Source organism: Coturnix japonica, chromosome 4, assembly GCF_054131305.1.
Source record: "Coturnix japonica strain WE chromosome 4, WE-NBRP24, whole genome shotgun sequence".
Classification (NCBI taxonomy): Eukaryota; Metazoa; Chordata; class Aves; order Galliformes; family Phasianidae; genus Coturnix; species Coturnix japonica.
Window position 1 is genome coordinate 57,796,112 of NC_140666.1, and position 23,021 is coordinate 57,819,132.

The 23,021-nt window shown below is 39.4% G+C and overlaps 1 protein-coding gene across 4 annotated transcripts; it reads right to left on the reverse strand.

Moving 5' to 3' along the window:
• Positions 1-533: 533 nt before the first annotated feature.
• On the reverse strand, positions 534-22,620 carry METTL14 (methyltransferase 14, N6-adenosine-methyltransferase non-catalytic subunit). 4 transcript variants are annotated; one of them, XM_015861863.3, is made up of 11 exons: positions 22,533-22,620; positions 22,112-22,200; positions 21,347-21,434; positions 13,916-13,996; positions 13,484-13,571; positions 11,613-11,703; positions 9,916-10,057; positions 7,728-7,820; positions 6,362-6,478; positions 3,802-4,012; positions 534-2,105 (listed from the first exon to the last, which is right to left on the reverse strand). In XM_015861863.3, the coding sequence occupies exons 1-11, from the start codon at positions 22,596-22,598 to the stop codon at positions 1,792-1,794; spliced, it is 1,380 nt and encodes a 459-aa protein (XP_015717349.1). In that variant the 5' UTR covers positions 22,599-22,620; the 3' UTR covers positions 534-1,791. The 4 variants fall into 4 exon arrangements, with proteins under 4 accessions (XP_015717349.1, XP_085403075.1, XP_085403077.1 ...); XM_085546950.1 differs by lacking the exons at positions 534-2,105; positions 3,802-4,012 and adding an exon at positions 4,504-4,618; XM_085546949.1 differs by lacking the exons at positions 11,613-11,703; positions 13,484-13,571.
• Positions 22,621-23,021: the final 401 nt, after the last annotated feature.

The following is a 23,021-nucleotide window of genomic DNA, read 5'->3' on the forward strand; positions in this document are numbered from 1 at the left end:
CATTGTCAGTCACCTCAGTTAGAAAAGTAAGGAAAGTTGCTTGTTAAAATGTACATTGCAATTCCTTTGTGAAGCTGGTCCAGCCAGACAGATAAAATCTAACACAGGCCACCTACTTAAGCTTGTCTTCAGTATTTATATTTTCAGTAAGGGCATCGTTAGGGCAAAATTAAGAAGAAAATGTTCTCTTACTGCAGCATAACATCTATCAAGTGTTGCTCTAAGGAGCATTCAGCAGAGTGCCCTTAAAATACAGCCCCTCCTCCCAGTTCCTGCCACTCTTCAGCTTTCCAGGTCTAAAAGCAAGAAACAAAACATAAACAATACATGAATTCCATTTATCCTGTAACAGCCCCTTAATAAATACACTGTGAAGTTGACAGACCCTACAAAAACCTTCACACTAACATTTCATGAACACTCAGTGCCTCCTCTTTTCTAACAGTAGACAGGAAACCACAATAAAACTCACTTGTTCCAAAACCTTAAGAAGCAAACTCACAAAATATTAATAAGAATATTTCAACATCAGCTTTGATAAACAAGTTTAATAATTCACTACTGTACAGAACAGTTGCCTTAAAGTTAAACCTCACCAGACAAACATTTTGAGACAAAATCCAATTTTCCAAAATCCATATCTAAGAATTACAAGACTTAACAGCCAGGTTTGTTCTGTCTGCCAAGTGTTGTTCTCAAAGTTCGGAGCTGGTAAAAACAAGTACTGTACATACCAAAGGGAACCGCCTTCTTTTTATACTGCACTCTGGACCTGATCGCCAACAGTCTATTTCCAACGCACATTGGTCAGCAGGCAAAACAAAAGACTTGGTGTGGTTGACTGAGACTTCAGCATTCGGGTGATCATTTTCAGGAAGACGTCACTCAGAGCATCACCTCACACTTCCAGTTTGGCCTCTTATGAGGTCTTTCTATTATATACAGTGCAATTGCTCTGCAATGAAACCGGGTTCTCCAACTGAAGACGATGACTATTAACAGAGGTAGGGTGAAAATCATTACTTAAGGAGCAATCCAGACCTACACAGAAGTTCCAGACAGGATAAAACACACAACTTGTTGCTTTTCATGAAACACAACACGTGACCGCATGGAATTACCACTTTCTCCATCAGAGGCATGAAAAGTGAGCGCATACACTTCACAAAACAAAGATAAATCTTGTTCCCTTTTCCCAAGAATAATTCGGGAAACTGAAGCCAAATAAGAAAAAATAGAACTCTATTTATTCAATTTGCTTCTCAGTTTAAAATAGAAGTTAAAATAGGTGTCTACATAGACACAGCAGTTTTTCTTCCATGAGTAACAGAATAAGTCTGCCACCACCACACAATTCAGAACTGCATTTCATGCCTATTCCACCGTATTAATTCAAGTCAGTCCAAACCTGGATCTATAAAGAATGAAGCAGAATCCACATTTTGGAGAAAATTACCGTTAAAAAAACCCATAACTTGCAAGGACTTGCAATACAGGAACAGCAAGTATCTTCATTTCAGTCCCACCAGTGATTTGAAGAGATGGCTCTGCTTTGACAAACAGAAGCCATCAAGAGGTCCGGTTTAGCACCCTCAAGTGCTGCTGTCAAGTGAGGCGATGTGCCCGGCCCATCATTGGAAGGCAGACTATTTGGAACTGCTTGCACCAAAAACAGTTTTAAAAGTCATGAAGCTTGTGCCTCAAGAGTAATTCATTTCAGCAAAAACAAAATATTAAGAAGATTCAGATATGGGGTAAGGGATTGGGGAAGAAGCAATTCCCTATGAGTCATCAGCGTGTGGGGAAGCCTCCTCTGTGGGTACCTCCTCGTCCTCCTCTGAAGCCACCCCTCTCACCACGGAAGTTAGTTCTGTTCCTCTCTCTGCCCCGTTCTCCTCGGCCTGCTGAAGTGCCACCTCTTCCTCCTCCCCTGGGAGCACCACCTCCCCGGTCAGACTTCGACTTGGGCGGAGGTGACTTGGGCCGAAGTCTCTCAATCTCTTCGGTGCAGCCGGTCAGGTGGGAATTTGGAGCAGTAAAATATGAAGAGTACGTTTCTGCATTGAAATTGCTGTTTGTGAGGGTGGGTCCTACGGTCAGCCATCCTAAGGAACAAAACCACAGACAACAATAACAAATGTCATGCTTCAAGGCTATAATTTCCTTTTTCCTGTTAAGTGAACATTAAAGTGATGGGAACAGACTTATCTACACATTGTACAGAAGGAAAAAGATCATTTCTAGGAAAGCCACACCCCTTCCCACTTGTTCCTATGCTGCATCTTCCAGCTCCTCTGGGACTGCACTGTAAACCAGATCAACAAATTCATTTAGTTTAAAGACAACCTACTTCTCGCCTTTTTCTGCCTTTTTCAAAAGGTGCTTGTCTCCAAAAACCAATCAAAACAGCACAGCCAGCACCACGGCATGTTGTAAACATGCATCTGAAGGCAAAATAACAATGCTGCCACTGAATCCCATGATATGCAAATAGAGCTTAGTGTTAAGTCAATCTGCTTATATACAAAACATAGCAGTCAGTGAACCCTTCAGCTTTACCACCTGAACCATTTCTCCTCTGCCACCCAAAATATTAATCTCTAATTAGTGGGAAACACTGCTATACAAAACTGCAAGAAGAACCTAAACCAAGGGCAACCACAGCACTTTCACCTCTCTGTGCCTCCTTCCCCTTTGTTTCTGAAGGGGCACGTTGTACCACAAATGCTGAGAGACCAGTACAGAACCTATTTATGTAAAGCACAACCGCACCATCTATAACATCAGGTACAAAGTCACTCACTTCAAGCACTTGTAGATAACTGAAAAGAACAGGGCTGTTGTACTGTATTCCACATCAGATTTTAAGGCAGAAACAGCACTGGTAACTGATACAAAAGCAAAATAATTTGTCAAAATTTTATTACCATAGTCTTTCCTCCTGCAGCAAAATTCCTTCATCATGTACACAATAAACTGAAAAACCTGACTAGTAAGAGAAATAAAACACAGCGACCTTCAATCCAAACAGTACATTTGTATGTGTTTTCTATCACGCTTGATGAAGCACGTGGTGTAAGACTGCATCTTCAGATACTGACAGTAGGACTGGCACCACGCTCAAGGGAATTTAAAATCAGTGTAGAAAAAGAAATGACGCTCCTGTAAAGCTTAACCTCATATAATGTCCTCAAAATGCAATGTTAGCTGATATATATATATATATATACATATATATTGCTTGGTATGGCTCTGTATGAAAGCATGCACACGAGATCTATAGGTGTATTAAAATTTTCTGCTATCTCCTTATGAGGGATGGAACATTAACTAGATCAGAAGTCAGTACTTCTGATGTCTATCTAAACACTATATCTAAACACTTGAATCTACTAAAGTACTATCACAGCACTGAGAGAATTGTCAACTGATGCCACATTCTTTGCTGCTGCTGAACTCTAGGCTGGTTAATTGTCTGGGAATGGAAGGGCAGGGAAGCCTGGAAAGTTTCTCCAGCCAGGGAAGGCGAATTCTCTTGCTCCCTAGTACATACTCACTACAGAGAAGTAACCAAGACAAATGCTCTGGCCCACGTGACTCCTTGTTCAAAAAGCTTAGTGAAATCTATTTTATAGCGCTGTGTGAAGTTGCAGCTACCACAAAACCTCACAGAAAAAAACACGCACTATGTCTAAATATAATTTTCTCACGTTCTATCAGACCTAATCAAGTGGTCCCACATAATGAAGCGGATTATTAAAGGAAACTAAAATGTAACTATTTGACAAACATCACAGGTACCTGGTCGAATTGTACTGTCCCTTCCAAAAAGATGAAGACGCCGTCGTCCAAGGCAGAAATGCTCGATGATGTGGAAAATCTCCACAGGTTTTTCAATATTGCCGATTTCAGGCTCTTCTGTGATAATGAGGTCAATGTCAACATTAGCATGGATGAAGTCACCATCTGTACTGCGACGCACGGTTCCTTTAATGCCCATAAGGCAGTGCTCCTACGTACACAAGAAAGAAGAGCACTTGTCACATGCTGCACATACACCTGTTTGAGGAAATGCAATTCTGGACAGAGTAAATCCTGGAGCATGAACTAGAAAAACTGATCAAGCTGAAACTACCAGTAGAGCCTTTTGAAAACAAAGCAGAGTGTAGTTCAAGTTACCTGGCTTGGTGATCTACGCTACAAAGTTCTAGAACTTGAACAGAAGTTGAAGCAAAATATTTGGACTTCTTCAATAACAGCACAATTGGAGATTTAAGCCAGAAATGCTGAGAAGACATCACAAGAAAGTATATATGATAAAGGCAAGAGTGAGGGAACTGTTTATTTCATCAGCGTTCCAATCGTAACTTGATTCACACAAATAATTTTCAAAGTTCCCAGCCATAAAAAGCAGTGAAAATCAGACCTAATTTATTCAGACTGTAAGTTTAAAAAGTTGCTTTCATGCTCATGATTAAATGAGGTGTTCCTCCCCTGCAACTCTGCCCTGGTCAGGCCTCACCTGGAATACTGTGGCCAGTTCTGGGCTCCCCGGTACACAGAAGACAAGGATCCCCTGGAAAGAGTCCAGCGGAGAGCCACAAAGATGTTAAAGGGCCTGTTTATAGGAATACTAAGCTCAAATGAACTATTTTTCCCCAATCTTATAAAACTCATTTACTAAGTGTCACCATATGACCATAAAAAAGTTGCAGACAATGATGTGTGATAATTTCCAGACTTTTGGCAAGGGTTTTAAAAGTTAGTAAATAAATACGAAAGGAAGAACAGGTGATCCATCAAATACATGCAGCTGACCATCTGTGTGGATGTTACATGGTTTTTGGGCAGAGCCTCATACATATAGTCTTTAAAATTATCCAAAGTCTTATTTTGATTACACGTTACTCATTAGTACCTTAGATTCCATAAAAGGTGGCACAGCATAAAACCTCCATCTAGAGAGATCCCTAATCTAAACCCAGAAGTATAGGAATTGATATTGTATCTGTTGGAAATCCATCCTGCACAACAGAGCTATTTGTTTAGTCAAAACAAGCTCGTCCAATTTTCATGTTTATTGCATAGTGACCTCAGCCCAACCTTTGTTCAATAAACAGAATAACCCTGACAACAGAACCAATTCTCCCCCATTAACAAATGGAGTGACTCCAAATCCTCCTCTATCAGTTTTAGCCTCTCCCTCATGGGCGAGCTGCATGTATTTGCAACACTGTACACAATAAACGTGCAGTACTTACACTTAGAAATATTAATAGCAAATACATCATACTTCCAAACAAGCTTTAGATTAACGTAGATGCAAGTCAAAGAAAAACAAGATATCTTAAAGGGGAGTTTATACTCCTAAAACTTGCAAATCTGTGAGTTGAGGCTGTTTAGCACTAATGAATGATTAATGACCATAGAATGAGCCCCGAGGTTAATGACACTTTATCAGTCAACTCTCTATCTTCAATAAAGCTGCCAGAGTTGAGTCCAGACATACACAAAGCAATTACTTACTAATCTTATTAGCTTTTTTCTGAGGTCTTGAATAAGATACATTCCAGTCTCTTAAATCAGTGTACTTTTTTTTCTCTGCATCTCTTCCAGCACATACCTATGAAACTGCTTAGTTTAAACCAAGCTGGCTAACTCTGTCACTACTGTAGGATAGTCACTGTCAGAAGCCAGGAGATGCTAACTAATTTGATTGAAGCTCAGGGCACATACATGTGTGCTCAGAACCATCATTTGATCTTCCAGAGTAATTTTTCACAACTACATCAATTTATAGTTCACAGTATTAAGTATTTATTTTGACTCTAAATTCAGTCACATTCTACTGCCAAGTTTAGTTTCTATCAAACGACATTTCTCTAGCAACAACCTCACCAGTCTAATTTGGAAAGAAGTCTGTATTACAAAAGAGGTATTACTAATAGTCTAGATGCTTATTTGTTATTCACCCATGTCTGGAACCACTCAGAAGACAAAACAATTCTCAAGTGAAAATGGAAAGTGCTCCATCTATGACCCATCTTCAGCAGTCTTCAATACTTAACAAGGTTTAAGCATATGACTTTTAGAATATTATAATGGAATTTTACCAAGCAGTATTAAATGCAGATGATACTTTTCCACTTCACACTGGGTATAGGCAAGAAGGGGACAGAAATTCACCATGCATCCTAAAAAAACATGCTGATTTCTATATAAAGCACTTTGCGAAAAGGAACCGATGTCCTGGTGTCTGCTTTCCTGAAACTGGGTCACCAGCTGCTGTGAAGGCAGGAGATCTTAGGGTAGCATCAAGAGCCAGGACAGGAACAGAGGAGAAATTGAGCCAAACCTTTACCTTGGTTCTTTGAAAAACAGCCTTAGGGTCCAGAGTCTTGGTCTTTCCAGGGTTGTTCTTATTTGTTTTAATCCAACAAATATCTTCACACCTTCTGTAACCCCATTTGCGTAGACACTAAATGTAACAGACATATAACAGTTTATACAACATCAAAAACTAAAGTACCCTAAATTGACAATGAATACAGGTACTTGATTTTCATAAGATGTACCTGGAAGACAAATTTGTTACAGATGAAATAGTTTCCTAGCATGACTGCATTGTATTTTGTCAAGTTGTCAAAACATAAGTTTTACATGCACACTGACTTGTCTATATATCAGGGTTTTGTTTTGTTTTAACCTTGTGACACATAAAAAATCAATCACAACAATTCTAAGAACAGCTCGGCCCTGCCTTTACTGGATCCTGCACTCAGGTAGTGACTCACAAAGTAAAGTTCTATATAGAAGATAAAAAGCCTCTGCCATCACTTTGAGATTTTTCTTATACTTAAAAAGGAAAAAATCCCAAAACTTAGATGCCTTTTTAACCCTTAACTCCTGCCAGCAAAATCATGGAAAAGAAGAAAACTGAACATTAAGGACTCAAGCTCATTTGGCTGTTGCCACAGTCAACAACCGTCTTGCTACAAATGTGTGTGACCAAAATCAACCTATCCAAAAAAGCTAATTTAACCAACCTCAAAATGACAAAATGAGGCAATAAAGCAGACAGATTAGTAACTTTGCTTTGCTGTCCTTTAACAAATACCATATGGCTGTTTTAATAGAAAGCACTGCTCAAACTAAGAAAATAATGTTTCAGCATACAAGCCTATTGGAAACTCATATTCCACCAGCTCCAACACGAGCACAAAGATTACTCTAAAACTTCAAGATATTCCAGGGTTCTAGACCTTCATAGAGCTAAGACTTCCTAAATCTACTTAAACTCCAAGTGATGTCTGAAAATAAACCATGCTATCTTACTTTATCAAACAGTAGCACCTTTCTACTAGTACTTCTGGCAGAAAACTATTATGATTTGTTATTAACAAACAATGATTTAAATGCATTAAATGTGACAACCTGCTCCTATGGTAACTTGTATGCATCAAGAACAAAACAGTAGTACAGCTTTGAAGTCATGAAAGAATAATGCTTCCTCACATAGTCACAGCAGCTCATCTGGAAAATATTGGTATCTAAATTGTTAACACCACACCTACTTAAATTTATTTACTCCACTTAAAATTATACTCTACTACAGCAACAAAGCATCTCTAAGCATTTACAGCTGAGAACTCTATAAAGAGAAAGTCAACGACAAAAATAAACTCTTAAATATGTCCCTGATAAATTGAATTAAAACACTGTCTTACCACTCGGCCAAGATCCAGACCCTCTCCTGAACCACACCATAGGAAAACAAATGACCTTGGGGCAGCAATTTCTTCAATTTCTAGTTTCATGATCTAAAAAAAAAATAAAAATAAAAATAAGCATTTCTTAATTAAATATTTCTTACTTTTTGTGATTTAATCACAGTTGTGAGGAAAAATAGTTAACAAGTATTGAACGTTAACACAAAAAAACATCAAGGAGGACTTTTATTAAAGATGTATTATATTTTGGCTATCTTCTTAAAATTGCTTTTCAGAAAGCATGTTAGGTACTGCTAAGATAATCTACACAAGCTCACACTTCTACTGTAATTGATGGGCAGACTAATAATCTTTTCAGCATAAGTTCTATCTATTTCTATATAGAAATGGTTAGATTTAAAAGAATAACACATTCTACATGTTTGTTTGTTTCCCCTAACCCACTGCTTCATTCCTTTGGTAGCAAAAAGATTTAATAACAGAGCAACACCGTCTAATTCTTTTCAGCCCCGAAGTCGAATTCCTGGGAACCTTGTGAAAACACATTTAAAGAAACAAACAACAAATAGACACCCACAGCCTAATTCCTGTTACCATGTAGAAGAGATACGCTATCCATTTTCACTTTCAGGAAAGAAAACAAACTACCAGGTCAGTGGCTCAGCAATGACAAATAAGATGTATTCAGAATGAAGTAACTTCAGATGAAAAGCGTACATGACTCATTACAAATTAAAGAGATTCATCTGTAACTTGCTAACATGTCAAATCAAGCTTCATTCAGTGCCTCTGGGAAGATATATAAGATGTATAATGCATTTTAAGGGGATATAATTCCTGACTAAGAGGATAACTCCTTATCCCAACACTTCCATGTGTTTTTTTTTGTTAGACAGAACATCTTTTCCTTCAGGCACTAGTTTTTCATGAAATAACAGGGCAGCTAACAGAGAAACCACCTATTCCTTGACATTCAAGTTACCTTACCTATTATCACAGGCATTAACACCCTGATTTTCAAATTCATTCCTTAAAGGTGAACTTGCGTCCTTTAGTTTGACTGACTCACTTGTGAAGTTTCAGCCTACAGAACACACTAAATCTAGTCTTAAACAGAAATTATCCCCCCAACACCTTCTCCTCCAAACTGCACAGAACACAAGAAAATTTTAGCTGCAACTTCTTCAATTCACTGCTTTGCTTGTATTACCATCAAATTAGTCTAGAACCAGGTTATTGGTATTCAGAATTTGTACAGTAAGACTCTGCACTCAATATCCAAGTGAAGGAATACTCAAGCTTGTCAACATGCTTTGTGTCATCCAACTTTTGTGCTTGATGACATCTAGCACTTCAATGCCTCTAGGCCTCACCTTGCTTTTCTAGAGCTGACTTTATTGCTTCCTTTTCCATATGGAACAGTTACTTATCAGCAAGTCTTTAATTTTCTTCTTTACATCTATATGCATTACTATAGGAAGAATTTTAAACCTATTCTGCAATTCAGTTCCCTGGAGCACAATAAAACAAAGAGATCACATCTAACACATCAGAATTTCTCCTTACTCCCAAAGAGGGGGGCGGAGGGGTGGAAATTAACACGGCTTCAAAAAGTTTTTTAGGTGAATAAGTTGTAAAGGAATATATAAATGCACGAATCAAACTTCAAAGGTAAGACTGATATTCTTACCAGGCCTCTCAAAATCACAATTGGATTGTTAAAGTTTCATACCTGATCAGTACTTTGGAGAACAGTGGTATATTTCAGTGACATACACTCACCTATTATTTTCACTAAAAACTAATGCATAAAAAAGCATACTTTAGAAGTCTCTTCAAGAACTTCAAGAAATAGGAGAATATTTACACTAGATACTGTAATTTTCATCAGCAGAAATCAAGAAGAAAAAGAAAACTCAGAATTTGGAGGTGGAGAGAAAATTTGTTTTTACAATTAAGGTTTCAATCAGGCTCAGAACAACATGGTACTTCTAGTTCATAAAATTCCTTGAGGGGAAAAAGAAGTTTGTTAACACAAATACCATAGGCACGCATATGATAAAAACATTAAGTTTTCATAAGAACCTTGCCATTTTGTTTTGAATTTTAATTTAAACACCTCTAACACTTTCTGCTACAAATTCCTCAGGTACACGTACAGAATCTTTTTTATTGCAATACTTACATCATCCCAGGTCCAGCACTTCTCATTTGCAGTAATGCCAGTCTCCCTATAGTATTCTTCCAGTGGTGGCTCCAGGAGAATTACATCAAATTTGGATTTCAGCTCCCTAATATCAAAAGCTTCCAAGTCTGCTTGCAAGTACCTATTTAAACAAATGTTGACAAACTGCTCAAAGAAGTTATAACAACGCTCAGAAAATTAATACACAGCATTTCTGTGTAGCAAGGTAAGGGGGAAGGAAGGGGTCTCTTATTTAGTACATAAAGCTTAAATGCACTAAAGCCAAGGAAGATATGAAACACATTCTTGCTTAACCTACACTGGATGCTGCTGCATTAAGCTTTTTTTAAAATAGCCCCCTTTCTCAATAAATAATTAAGGACTCTCCTTTAGCAAGCAAGAAAGCCCAGACAGATTGCACAGCAATATCTGGTACAGAATCACTGAACATTCTGTACAACCATGGACTACATAGGAGAAAACATTAACATCTAAGAAGCCAGCACTCAGTGACAGTGCAACAGACTTCCACGTTACTTCACGTCACAAATACGGCGTATTTTTAGAATGGTCATGTACTTTGTGTTATGTTCACAAGATTCTGAATACTGGAAATGTGATTACTTTTCACTTAACAGAAATGTATTCCTCTACCCATAGCAAAAGCACAGCTCCCTAACCTCATGTTTTCTAATCAATCCCACTGTTGCCTGGCATCCACACGTACCCACCAGTCACTGTCATATCGCTCTTTTCCCCGGTACCTTTAGACTTACAAAATGTGATTAGCAGCCTACCAGCCCTCTTCCTTCCAAAAAGATATCCAGATGACACTGTTATTTCATGACTTTATTTGGAGCTACTTGATCATTCATTATTCCCTTTTGCATTTTAAGGTTAAGAATGCAAAAAAGAAAAAAAAAGAAAGAAAAAAAAAACCACCCCAAAACAAAACAACACCCATAAACATAAAAACAGCAAATTCTGTTCTGTAGTTTGTGTATCAGCCATTCAGATGATTTCTTTGAGGTTTTTCACGGGACTTACTGATACTGCATTTCTGGGTGCTGATTAGTATATTAAAAGCATCAAGTTCAGACTCCTGGGAGTTATATGCTGCATGTTTACACCGAGTCTAACATTCAGCAAAAACTGAGAGGTAATTTGTCCTATTAGTTCTGAATTACCTCCTGTCAACCTAAACTTTTTTCATCTGAAACTATATGGTAATGCCTGACTGAAGGATACTAAGATGATAGCTGAATACCAGACAAAAATGCTTAAAAGAACAACTAAGGTTATATTGAGGACAATTACTTTTAAAGGTTGTATTGTTACTGCAAACTACATGACAAAGAGATTTATGATCACATGGTAAATATCTCTTCATTCCCAATAAACGAATGCTGCCCAACTAGCTGGCAGCTCAGTCTTAAAAAAAAAACAAACACAAAGCTTCAGATACTACAATTACATACTAGAAAGTCTCTTCTACATACTACATTAAACATCTAGATTAGAATAATGAAAACAAGCTGATTTTAGTCTTCTGAAGTTTCCACTGATTAATTTGTATATACAAACAGAAGTAGAAAATGTAAATTATGAACAGGTACTAAAGATAGAGATTTGCAAAGCAGACAGCTAACTTCAAACCAGTCTGGAGAAGAAAGGGTGTATTCCACACGAACACTTACATGGGAGGAGTGTTAGATTTAGATATCAGCTCATCCTTCAATCTGATGAGCTCTCTAAGTTTTGGATATTCTTCAAACCTATCTGCTAAGCCTAAGAAGAAGAAAACATGAAGTTAACACGTTAATACTTAGCCTCCTTTTATTTCTATTAGAACAAACCAAACCCTTCAAGCAGTTTTCTGTGCAGTACTTTACAAAAGCCTCCTGCCTTTGCCCAGTTAATTAAGATTAATGTTGCCGGATGATATTGAATTCAGTGTCAATGTTCTAACCTTCTCTGGAGCGATCATGAGTTCAAAACACCTTCTATCAGAAGAAAGCAATCTCTCATTTAAGCCACTAAAGGAAGAATGATGAAAGTTATTTTCTCATTCTTTCCATCCAAAAGTTTATGTTAAGATACAATTAACACTCACGATTCTATGATTTCCTACCAGCCTTGATCTTTGAAGACTATTTCTACAGTGGCAGCTGGATTGTACCTGGTTCCCTCAGGCAACTCTTACACACAAAGATTTGGTAATTCCTCTAAGTCATAGCGACTTGATCCTATGTGTATTTATTTATTGGATTCCTATACTTATTATTGTGAACAACAGCCTCAGCATAAGATGAAAATGTAAATATCCCAGTCCCCAAGACACATCAGTTCAACTTTCTAATAAATCTCTATGATCATTCCTAATAAATCTCTATGATCATTCCTATTTACTACTTCGAATGGATAGAGAAAAACAATAAGTTTCCTCCTCGTTTACTTCAAACCTCTGAACTCCCATATCTCACATCACACTGGTAAATGAAAAGTTCCAAGTATGTAACATTGTCACCTTGTTACTTGTACATAAGAAAACAAACTATTTCCATCATTTTTCTCAAATATCAAACATCTTAAGAAACACATCCAATATCCAATGCTGTACAGCTTCCAGCCCATGGAAATCAAATGCTCCTGACCAGTGGAAATGGAAGCTGGTCACCATCAGCTAAGCAACAGATAAAAAGTCAAAGTAAATAACATAGGCTGATGTATATTATTCTCTACCCACTTACTTCCAAAAACAGCACGTAACTATTTCAAGCATGTAACAGTTGCCTGGATTCTTTTTAAATAAAGACATAACTGAGTCAAAAGAGCCAGTTTAATATTATACGTGCAGATGCAGCAGATGTATTTTATGAAGCATTCACGATGTACAGAGAAACTAACACTGTCTCAACAAGCAAAGAAAACCTCTTTGGGCTGGCACCTATCAACACGCCATTCTTGCCCCAAAAATCACAAGTATGGTAAAATATGGGCTGGATGTTTCAGACAACTGCAGACAGAGGGGTGTCCTATTTTGTTCAAAGTTCATCAAGGGCCAGATGGATGTAAACTTAATAAATGACATCCTCTAGGCTCAGTAGTACATTGGGCCTTCTAATGAGCTGTCAGAAATTACATACCTTAGTAAGTAAATATTGCCCACATTGCTTAATGCATTAAATAATTCAGTACAATCTGTACTCTACATGCTACATGAATTCTTGGAGGTAGCACAGCTCAGGAATGGCTGAACTACAGGAGATATTTCAATTTCCAAAAGTTTAAAAGTCTGCTCATTAAACTTGTCTGCTTTATGAAATAACAAGAGCTTCCTTTTGAAAAACTTTTCCTGGTTAAATACTTCCAAAGAAAATCCAAGATAGCCCTTGGTAATGCTTATTTCCTAGGTTATGATAACAAAGTCATTTGTACAAATTTGTGCATAGAGAGACAAAACTATGATATACCTACATTATCTGGAAACTGTAAGAAATAAAATTGAGAAGAGAAAGAAGTGACAGAGAATGAGATATCATAGCATCAGTCAATAACTATCACATACCAACATCTCTGATGAAGTTCTGGGGTCTATGTCCTGTATCTACAAAATGCTGGCAGTAATCATTGTGTGGATTTAAGCTCTGAGTACCCTAAAGAACAGAAGGAGTTCAGTGAGCCATAAGGAGAGATAATTGAACACATGCTGCAATGTGTTAGTCTGTAAAACAAGAAAAGAGCTGATTTTTTTTTCAGCATACATTTACTAGCTAAACTAGTCAACACTATCATTCTGCTTTTCATCTCCAATTAGACTCAGCATTGCTACTGCTCATTGTTACAGCTGTGTGTTTCACAAGGAAACTTTCGTACCTGTGAACTTCAGTAAACTCATTCATTCAGCCTTTAAGGCTCTGTTTCAAATACAATCAATTGCATGAATAATTTGACACAACAATATACCTTTATCTATTCTTCTAACTGCAAAACTGCTCACCTTAAGGAAGGTACTGGAATCTTTGTAGATCTCTTCTTCATAGGGTAGATTCTCTTCATCTTGCTGCAGCTCTACCTCATCCTGGGAAGTAAAACAGATTTCATAGGTGTGTGAGATCCTTCTGTTTCCGTTCTCACTATGAATCTGCTTCTTAATGAAAGTCCCCTGCAACAGTGCATCACGGACAGTTCCAAACAGGTTTCAGATGGGGCAGAGGGGGAGATGACCTACTGCAAAAAGGGTCTGCCTCTCATCACTGAGAACAAAGTTCTTCACTAGTAGAACACTTCAACACTTATATCCATTGAACACCTCTTTTGCTTCAACCTTAGTAGCTGAAACCATCTTCTCTATATAAATCTGTTACTATATACACTTTGAAGAAATGTCAGTACAAGCTGGTATTTCATTTGGACTGTTCTTAAAAGTAACTTAAAACTTCCAACTTCATAGTCTCAAAATGAACAAGAAAGAGGAATTTTATCCCAGATTTTTTCCTAGTTAGTGTGCCACCGATTGACCATCAGATTTCTGGAGTTCAGACCTGTCATGCTGACGTACTCCAAACTTCCAATGTAGAATTCACCCAGAGATCAGAAATAAAAATATGACTCACTCTACGTTACTTTCTATTTTGCTGTTCATCCTGAAAGAGCCCATTATGTATAAACAAAACCGAAGACTCACTGAATAACACAATCTACCATATTGAGTAGATACTCTCATATACTGCTGACTACAACAGAAATTTTAATCAGTTAATATTGTGTTTCATATGAGGAGCAAAGCCGTCTTGAGGCTGAAACATAAAGAGATTTTTTTAAGACACTGAAGTAGAAGACAGAGAACCAGATTTCTTACAATAGCTTTCCCCATCATCATATATTTTAAAGCTGAAAGATACAGAGAAGGCTGTTACTATCTCTGCATTTACCCTATGACGTATAAGAACAAAAAATAGTTCTCCCTATTTTGATCCCTTCAGTTGTTGAAATTATGAAATAAACTCCTTGTTCTTTTCAAACTGGAGCTTCAAACCGACTTCATTTCAGCAGGCATTTCAGAAGTGGTGAGATTTTTTGTCTCGCTTCCACATCCCAACAGTTATTCTCGTATATAACTTAGATCAACAGTCTTACATTTTTCTTCTTTAGCCAGACTGAAAAAATAAAATATGAACAAATACTACTAGAAGCAGCAGCGGTGTTTACAAAGAAAATGGTGAACAGGAGACACGTACCAGCATGAGTTATTCAGGAAAATAAGTAGAAAGCTCAAGTTTTACTAAAAACTGATTGTGTAATCATAAATTTACACCTGTTTTCTCCGTTCCATTTTCCTCCAATTCTTAGCCTTCTGATGGTGAGCACTTGCTAAATACCCACTTCTGAGCCATCCCAGTCCTCCTTATGCCCTCATAATAAACTTGAAAAAATCTTGCAGCCACAAACGAAAAAGCCTACAACATCAGCTTTCAAAGGGTAAAGTACACAATAAAAGCAGATACCAAATGAAATTAACTATTCAAGATAAGACATTCTTGTACTCCATTAACAAATCTGCTTTCTGAATCTGAAACAAATCTTTCTGCAAATCTAAACCAGAAGTATTTTTGTATTTAGTAAAAAGTTAAAACTCTGGTACTCTTTGTCACAGGATACTGTTGACACCAGACATTCATTTATACAGGCCCAAGCAAAACTGATTAAATTCATACTTTTGGGAAGGGAAAGACAAGAGCATCACAACTCTCAGATGCCTACACAAAGCCTAAGCCCATCCAGTTCCAATTCTCTCTCCTGGGTGTCTGCCTCCTCCAGATCAGACTGCCCAGGGCCTCATCCAGCCTGGCCTTGAATGGCTCCAAGAATGGGGCATCCACCCCCAGCTTCTTCAGGCAGCTGTGCCAGTGCCTCACCACCTGGCCACCACAGATATAAACTGAGGATATGATAAAACTCAGATGCAGAGGATTTTCCTAAGAGCAGGAACTATCCAGCAAAGAATCCACCTTCTAATGTAACAGCTCCGTATCAATGCACTTCATGACATTCTTGTGACAAATACAATATTGGCATTTTAAAAGGTTTAAAAAAAAAATCTGAGGCAGTCTAGCAACTAATAGGGAAACAAAGACACAATACTTGAGATACAACAGGTCTGATGTAGAAATTAAACTCTGTGTGTGTGTGTATACATATAATATATTTTCAAATAATCAAGAGAGACAAGACACAATGAAATGTTTTAGTCATAGGACCATAGAATTGCTCAGATTGGAAAAGACCTTAAAGATCATTGAGTCCAACCCTAACCTAACCAAACTGCCCTAACCAAGAAAAACATCCAATCTGTATTTTCACTATGTTGCTCTCTATTCTCCTATCAGTCTAATGTTTATAAAGAACCACCAATATAACACCTACTTTATAGAACAACAAACCAGCTGTAAGGGAACTGTTAGGTCAGGGTTTGAACTGGTGATTGAGCACCTGGTGAAGGGGTGTGGCTGGCCCAGGGAGCACAGGCACATTGTTTGCATCTGTACTCCTCACCTGATCAGAACAGGTGGACCCAGGGTACCTGGGCTCATATAAGGGTCAGCCACTGATCCTAGGCTGCTTCCTGAGAAGCAGTGCTGTATAGTTGAGTAAGTTCCATTCTTCTTTCCATATATGACTATTAGCCTACCTGTGAATACTTTGGTACTGCCAAGAGTCTGTCAGAAGCGATTTTGCTTCTTCACAAGCAGAACACCAACCAAACAACAAAAAAACCACCCAAGAATGCTTCTTTGCATTAAAAGTTCCTAAATGGCTGAACAGATTAACAGCTGCTCTCAGACTTTCCACAAATAATGAAAAAGTCAATATCACATCTCTGATTTCCCTGAAAACCACATCAGTGTAAGGTATTTGGAATACTAGGAAGTGACCCCTTGAAATATCCAACTACATATACAAGTATTTAAAGGATTCATGTTCACACCCTGTGTCTTCATGCCAAATTGCAGTAAATGACAATATTCTACCTTCACAGCAACCTGCCTTCACCAGCAACTACAACGAGACACTCAGACTCCAGCTAGAGCAGGTAAAGCTTGAGGGTATCATCATTTTCACCACATCTATGGCCTGGGCACAGAAAGATCAAACTGCTACAGAAGGATTCACTGACAGCATAGCACAGAGCCCACAGCACTGCAAATCAGGGCTTTAGAGACATGTCAGTCGCCTCACAGCAAAAATATTTCTCTCTAATTTTCTTTAAAAAATAGAATCATAGAACCACAAGGTTGGAAAGGACCTACAAGATCATCTAGTCCAATTGTAAAAATAAAAATGATAAAAACAATGACTATGTAATAAATATGTAATATTTTCTGAAACAGTGATAGTCAAGTTCATTGTAACTTTCTAAGGCATGTTAAATTCAATCCAGTAAGGCTCGATAGCATAAGGATCTAGATTTTTAAACCAGTTCATATAACAAGACTAAATTTAAACATGTTATAAGCACTATTGAAAAGGTTACATAAACACACAGAGGATTTTCCTAAGTTCTTATGTCCTTGCCAAAATGGACTTAACAAGGACCACAGAAACAGCTGATGTCTCCATTATAGATTTTTAACGTATGGGTTTCAAGTTCACTAAATCTAATCATCCGTTGGACTGAAGTTGATGTGTGATAGTATCATTTTTCAAGTCCAACAATACAGAAAGCGCCTGATCACTCGTGACGGCAGCCCAGACAGGGTAAGTCTTCTGCATGCGAATAATAGGATTCACGTGCTTTGACAGAGTGACTTACCCACATACGTATATTTTGCCAAAAGAAAAAGCTGTTGTTTAGTGCTACATAGCACTGCCAGCACGTCACTGCAGGTGGGCCTTCTTCTAACCAGCAATTGTGAGGCGATACTTGGAGTACTCTGCCTGGCTCTTCACACACATCACAAGAGAGACACAACTTCACTGCATGTGCTCTGAAAACCCTTTTCAGACTGTTACTTACATAGTTTGCTAGAGGACACACAGACCAGCACATAGTGCCCCAGTGGCACAGTGGTAGGAATGCCGCGTTGCAACACCGGAGGGCCTGGGTTCGAATCCCCCCTGTGGCGCAAGTGGTAGAAGTGCCGCTCTGCTACACAGAGGCTCGAATCCCGGGGTTGGACTCGATGACCTCTAAGGTCCCTTCCAACCCGCACAAGACTGATACTGTGATAGCACATTAAAAATAAATGTTTCTCCACTTACAGACTAACAAAAAATAAAAAGTCTCTTCATACATTTACTTCAGGTTTTATTATGATAGCCCTACAGAAATCTTTGTATATGTGAAGACAAGCATAATGCAACCAAGCCCATGCATTCAAAAAACTTCTATTTTTAGGTGTGCAAGGGAACAGTAGACATTATTTCATAAACAAACAGACCTTGACTCATTCTACATAAAGACACACACTACAATAAGATACAAAGCAAATTAGAAAGATAACTACCATAATCACTCTTCTCTTTAAAGAGTCTTCCTTTCTGCATCATTCATGTTAACTAAACCTTTACATTAGATTAAAAAAGAGAAAGCTATGGGAGATTACCGGAAAAATGAAAGGCGTGAAAGCTTGATAACCACTCATTCTTCATGATCATGGGGTTAGGTTGGTTGTTTTTTCAAGCTGCACTTTTCCTAGTACTCTGGATACTTAAAGCATACCCCAAACCAAGCCTCCTATCACCCCTTTCTTGGGATCCTGTATGTCTTTTGTTCATTGAAGACATCATTTTGCACTTAACAGAGAGGCTGGAAGATCCCCCCCAAACTTCCCCGTATCTCATCCAATGGCCTGTACCATTTGTTAAATGCAAACTTTTCTTCCAACACCAATTTTGCTTCCATTTTTTGCGTATGTGCCTGGCTAAACAAACATTTTACCACTTCTTCCAACACAGACAAACAGCAATAACATACACAGCCATTCCCTGGGGTCACTTGAACATTCTTTCTCCAAGGAGCAGTACTAAATTAAGCCTCCAAACACTGTGTCCTGTTGAACTTACAGTTCAATGCACCTAAGCCATGTCTGAAGAGAATTGTGTTGGTCCTCTCAGATCACTGCAGTGGAAGACATCAAAAAGATGTCAGTGAGGGACACATAAAACCATACAATGTTTTGGGTTGAAAGGGCACCCTGAAAGATCATCCTGTCCAACACCCCTAACATAGGCAGCGTTACCTTCCACAAGAGCAGGCACGTCCAACCCAAGGGCAGCATGCAGCCCAGATAAGCCCACCCTGCGGCCCAACCCCTGCCCTGTGCCATAATGACAGCGGCTCTGCACCCTGCCTACAGTAACAGCACAACACTGATCAGCACTGTCTGGGCTGAAACCAGGGCACAGGGAGGACGCAGAGTAGCGTTAACTCAAGTTATGGCAAATGGCAGCCCTAAGAACAGAGAAAAAATAAGCAAACATGCTTTCAGATTTAATAAAGGAATTTGAGAATAGGTTTTGGGATTGATGAAAAAATAATCAATTTTTTAAATGTATTTTCAAATCAATTTTCAGTTGACATAAATACATTACCCTCAAATTTTCAAATGAAATGTATCAAGCTGAAATTAGATATTCAACTTAAAAATCAGATCATGCCTCTTTTCCAGACTTCTATAAGACCTATTTTATCAGAGAAAAATAGCCCTCACTTCACAACCACATCTTATTCACGTCATTGCTTTTTGGCAGCATGTGCATTAGTGAACAACTATTTTCAAGGATGTTGCACAGGAAAAGTTATATTTCAAAGACGGCTGATAAATACCTTGAGAACTCACTAAAAATGGCAACCACATCGAATGAACCAGACTCAAACATTAGTTTCACAAAACCAAGGTCAAATATCCCACTAGCTTCACGTTTTAATTATATATATATATATATATATATACACACACACACACACACACACACATATATATATATGTATAGCTGCCCAGGCAAGCCAAAAGGTTAGACACCCATGTACCAGACCAAGCAGCCCAAAGCCCCATCCAGCCTGCCCTTGTGCAATTTCAGGGATTAAGCATCCCCAGCTTCCCTGTGATGCCTTTTCCAGTCTCACCTACACTCTTTTGTTTAAAACTGCTGCCCTTATTCAGTCACTACAGACCCTGGTGAAAAAGTTTTTCTCCATCTTTCTCATAAGCCTCTTTACATACTGAAAGGAAGCAATAAGGTCTCCCTAGAGGCCCTCTCTTCTCCAGGCTCAACAACAATATTTTTCTCAACCCTTACTCATGAGAGGTATTGCAGCCTCTTGGTCATTTTTGTTGTGCTCCCCTCAGGTCCTGTCCTAATAGGACCGTGTTTTTCATTTGTACTGGCAGCACAGAACTGGATGCAACACTCCAAGTAGGATCTCACATGACAATATAGAGGGAGGAATCACCTCCCTCAACCCACTGACCACGCTTCTTTTGTGCGTCTTTCTGAGCTGCAAGCACACATTGTTAGCTCATAACCAATGCTTTATCCAACAAGTATCCCTAAGTCTTTTTCAACAGGGCTGCTCTCAATCAACCCACCACCCAGACTGCATCAATATTTGGATTGCCCTGATACAGGTACAGGACGTTTCACTTGGCAGCAATGAACTTCCAAAGGTTCCCTTGGGCCTACTCCTCAAGCCAGTCAAGGTCCCACTGGATGGCAACCTGTTTCTCCGGCAAATCAACTGTACCAATCCATTTGGTGTCACCCATGGACTTGCTGAAGGCACACTCAATTCTTTAACTGCGCCAACTATGAAAGTATTAGGTACTACTGCTAACAGCACAGGCCCTTGAGGGACACCACTGGGTTCCACCTGGACACTGAACTCCTGACTCATTCTCTGGACACAGCCATGCAACCATTTTCTTTTGTTTTAATCTCTGACAGCCCAGCCATCAAACCCTCTAATTCAGCTGCGACAATGTCATGGAGAACTGAATCACAGGCCTTACAGTCCAAGTAGATGACATCAGCAGCTGCTCTCTTGTCTACTGAAACAGTCACTATACAGTGGATGGCCATAAAAATGTCCAGGCATGATTTGCCCTTGGTGCAGCCATACCGACTACCCTAATCACTTCCCTGTCCTGGCATAACTTCCAGGAGGATCCACCTCATGATGTTTCTCCTTTCTACTCTTTTTAAAAACAGGAGTGATGTTTCCCTTTCTCCAATTGTTAGGAACTTCACCTGTTGCCATTACTCTTCAAACATGAAGGGGTGTAGCTTATGACTATTTCAGCCCTCAAGAATAATTTTAAGGAATATACACACATCCTGTTTATTTTTACATGTGCACATACACACAATTTACATGTCTCTCAAGAAGCCACAAGAAAAAAAAGAAAGAAAAAAAGTTATTTCTTTTTACCTTATATTCTTCAATCTCTTCTTCATCAGCTTCTCCCTCATCTGGATACTTGCGTTTTGCATTTGGTGCAGAAGTATCGTAAGAAGCCCTATAAACATACAAAAAAATTGTCATAGCTAACAGTTTCTATTCCTCCAAAGAACATTTCAAGAATCTCCAGTGACTTTCCTTGACTTCATGCTTCTACTAGTTGGAAATGATTCTGAAACTTCTTATATGAGAAGTCTGTTCTCACTCAGGATACCTCAGATAAGCACAACTAATGACTCCTAAAACAGTGATCCTTGTTCTACTATAAGAAGTACAGCTTATTTTACCTGAAGCAGCACCTACCCCAAAGCACAACTCTACCCCAAAGTACACCTACTCACACAAGCAAATCACTGTTACAGGTGAGAATCAATAAGCACTTGGTACTCTGGCTCAGTTTTCAACTAAACACTTCTACCATTCTGTAAGATCCTTTCAACTGCAGTTGTTCTAGGCAAATCACAAAGGACAATGCAGACAGCACACCATAACACCTCCGTTTTGTTCCACAGTTACCTTTCAACATCTGAAGCAAAGGTGAATTTTGTTTTCAGAACTGATGTTAAAAGCCAATGCTTAAAACCCTACGTTTTATTCAGATCTGAGTAATAACTGAAGCACTGTCTTTCACCACACCGTTTTTATGTAAGTTTTACTTGGCCTTTTGGAAAGTTGTCTCCTCATATTTCCTTGTACTCCTCGTATTTCTGACAGAAACGTTGTGCTGACACATACCTACAGGTTTCTCTTGTTTCAGCAATTTCCCGCTGGTCATCTTTACTGTTCAACACAGCACCAATACTGTCTGCGTTCTCAGCTCCTAGCTGAAGAAAAGACGAACCAAATTCAAGACAAAGTTACCACTGATTAGGAAAGGAAAACAATAAAATAAAATAAAATAGAAAATAAAGCAGCAAAGCCAGTAATACAGAACATCGATCGGACGGCAGCGGCTCTACAGCACGGCCGAGCAACCCGACAGGCCTCCGTGCCCCCTGCCCGCCCCACACCGTTAACGGAGCTGCCGCCCTCGGCGCAGTCAGGCGCCCACTCCCCAGAGGGAAAGGGCGGGCCCTGCAGGCTCAAGCTTCCCCAGCCAGGCCCGTGCCGACCCAACCCGGCCCCATTACAGCTCTCGGCTGCTGCCCGCCGCTACCTGCTGAGCCAGGAGCTGCCGGCGGAGCTTCTGCCGCTCCCGGATCTCCTGCAGGCGGCTGTTCATCTCCACGCCGCCGCCGCTCGTCACCCGCTTCGCCCGGCGTCCGCCTGCGCGTCACTTCCGCCCCCTGTTCCGATGGAGGCGCCTGGCGGCTGCGTGTAGTGCAGGGCTGGCCGCCATGTTGGCGTGTTTCATGGCACCCACAGCTGCCCCGCTGCCGTCAGTCGAGCCGTCACTCGATCCTGCCCGCGGCTGCTCGGAAGTGCCGCCCCGCCGCCTCCTCGATATCCTGGGGGCAGCGAGCGGCATCGCTTTGATTGCTCGGAGCGGCGTGGGAGAAAGGCTTTCCTGGTCCGTCAGTTGAGATGGCCGTGAGCCGCGTTATCTGCCGCCTTACGCATCCGGCGATGCACGTGTGGTAAAAGCAAAGCTCTTCACAGATAGGAACTCCTGCGCGAGTCCTCTGCCATGCATACACATTTCAAC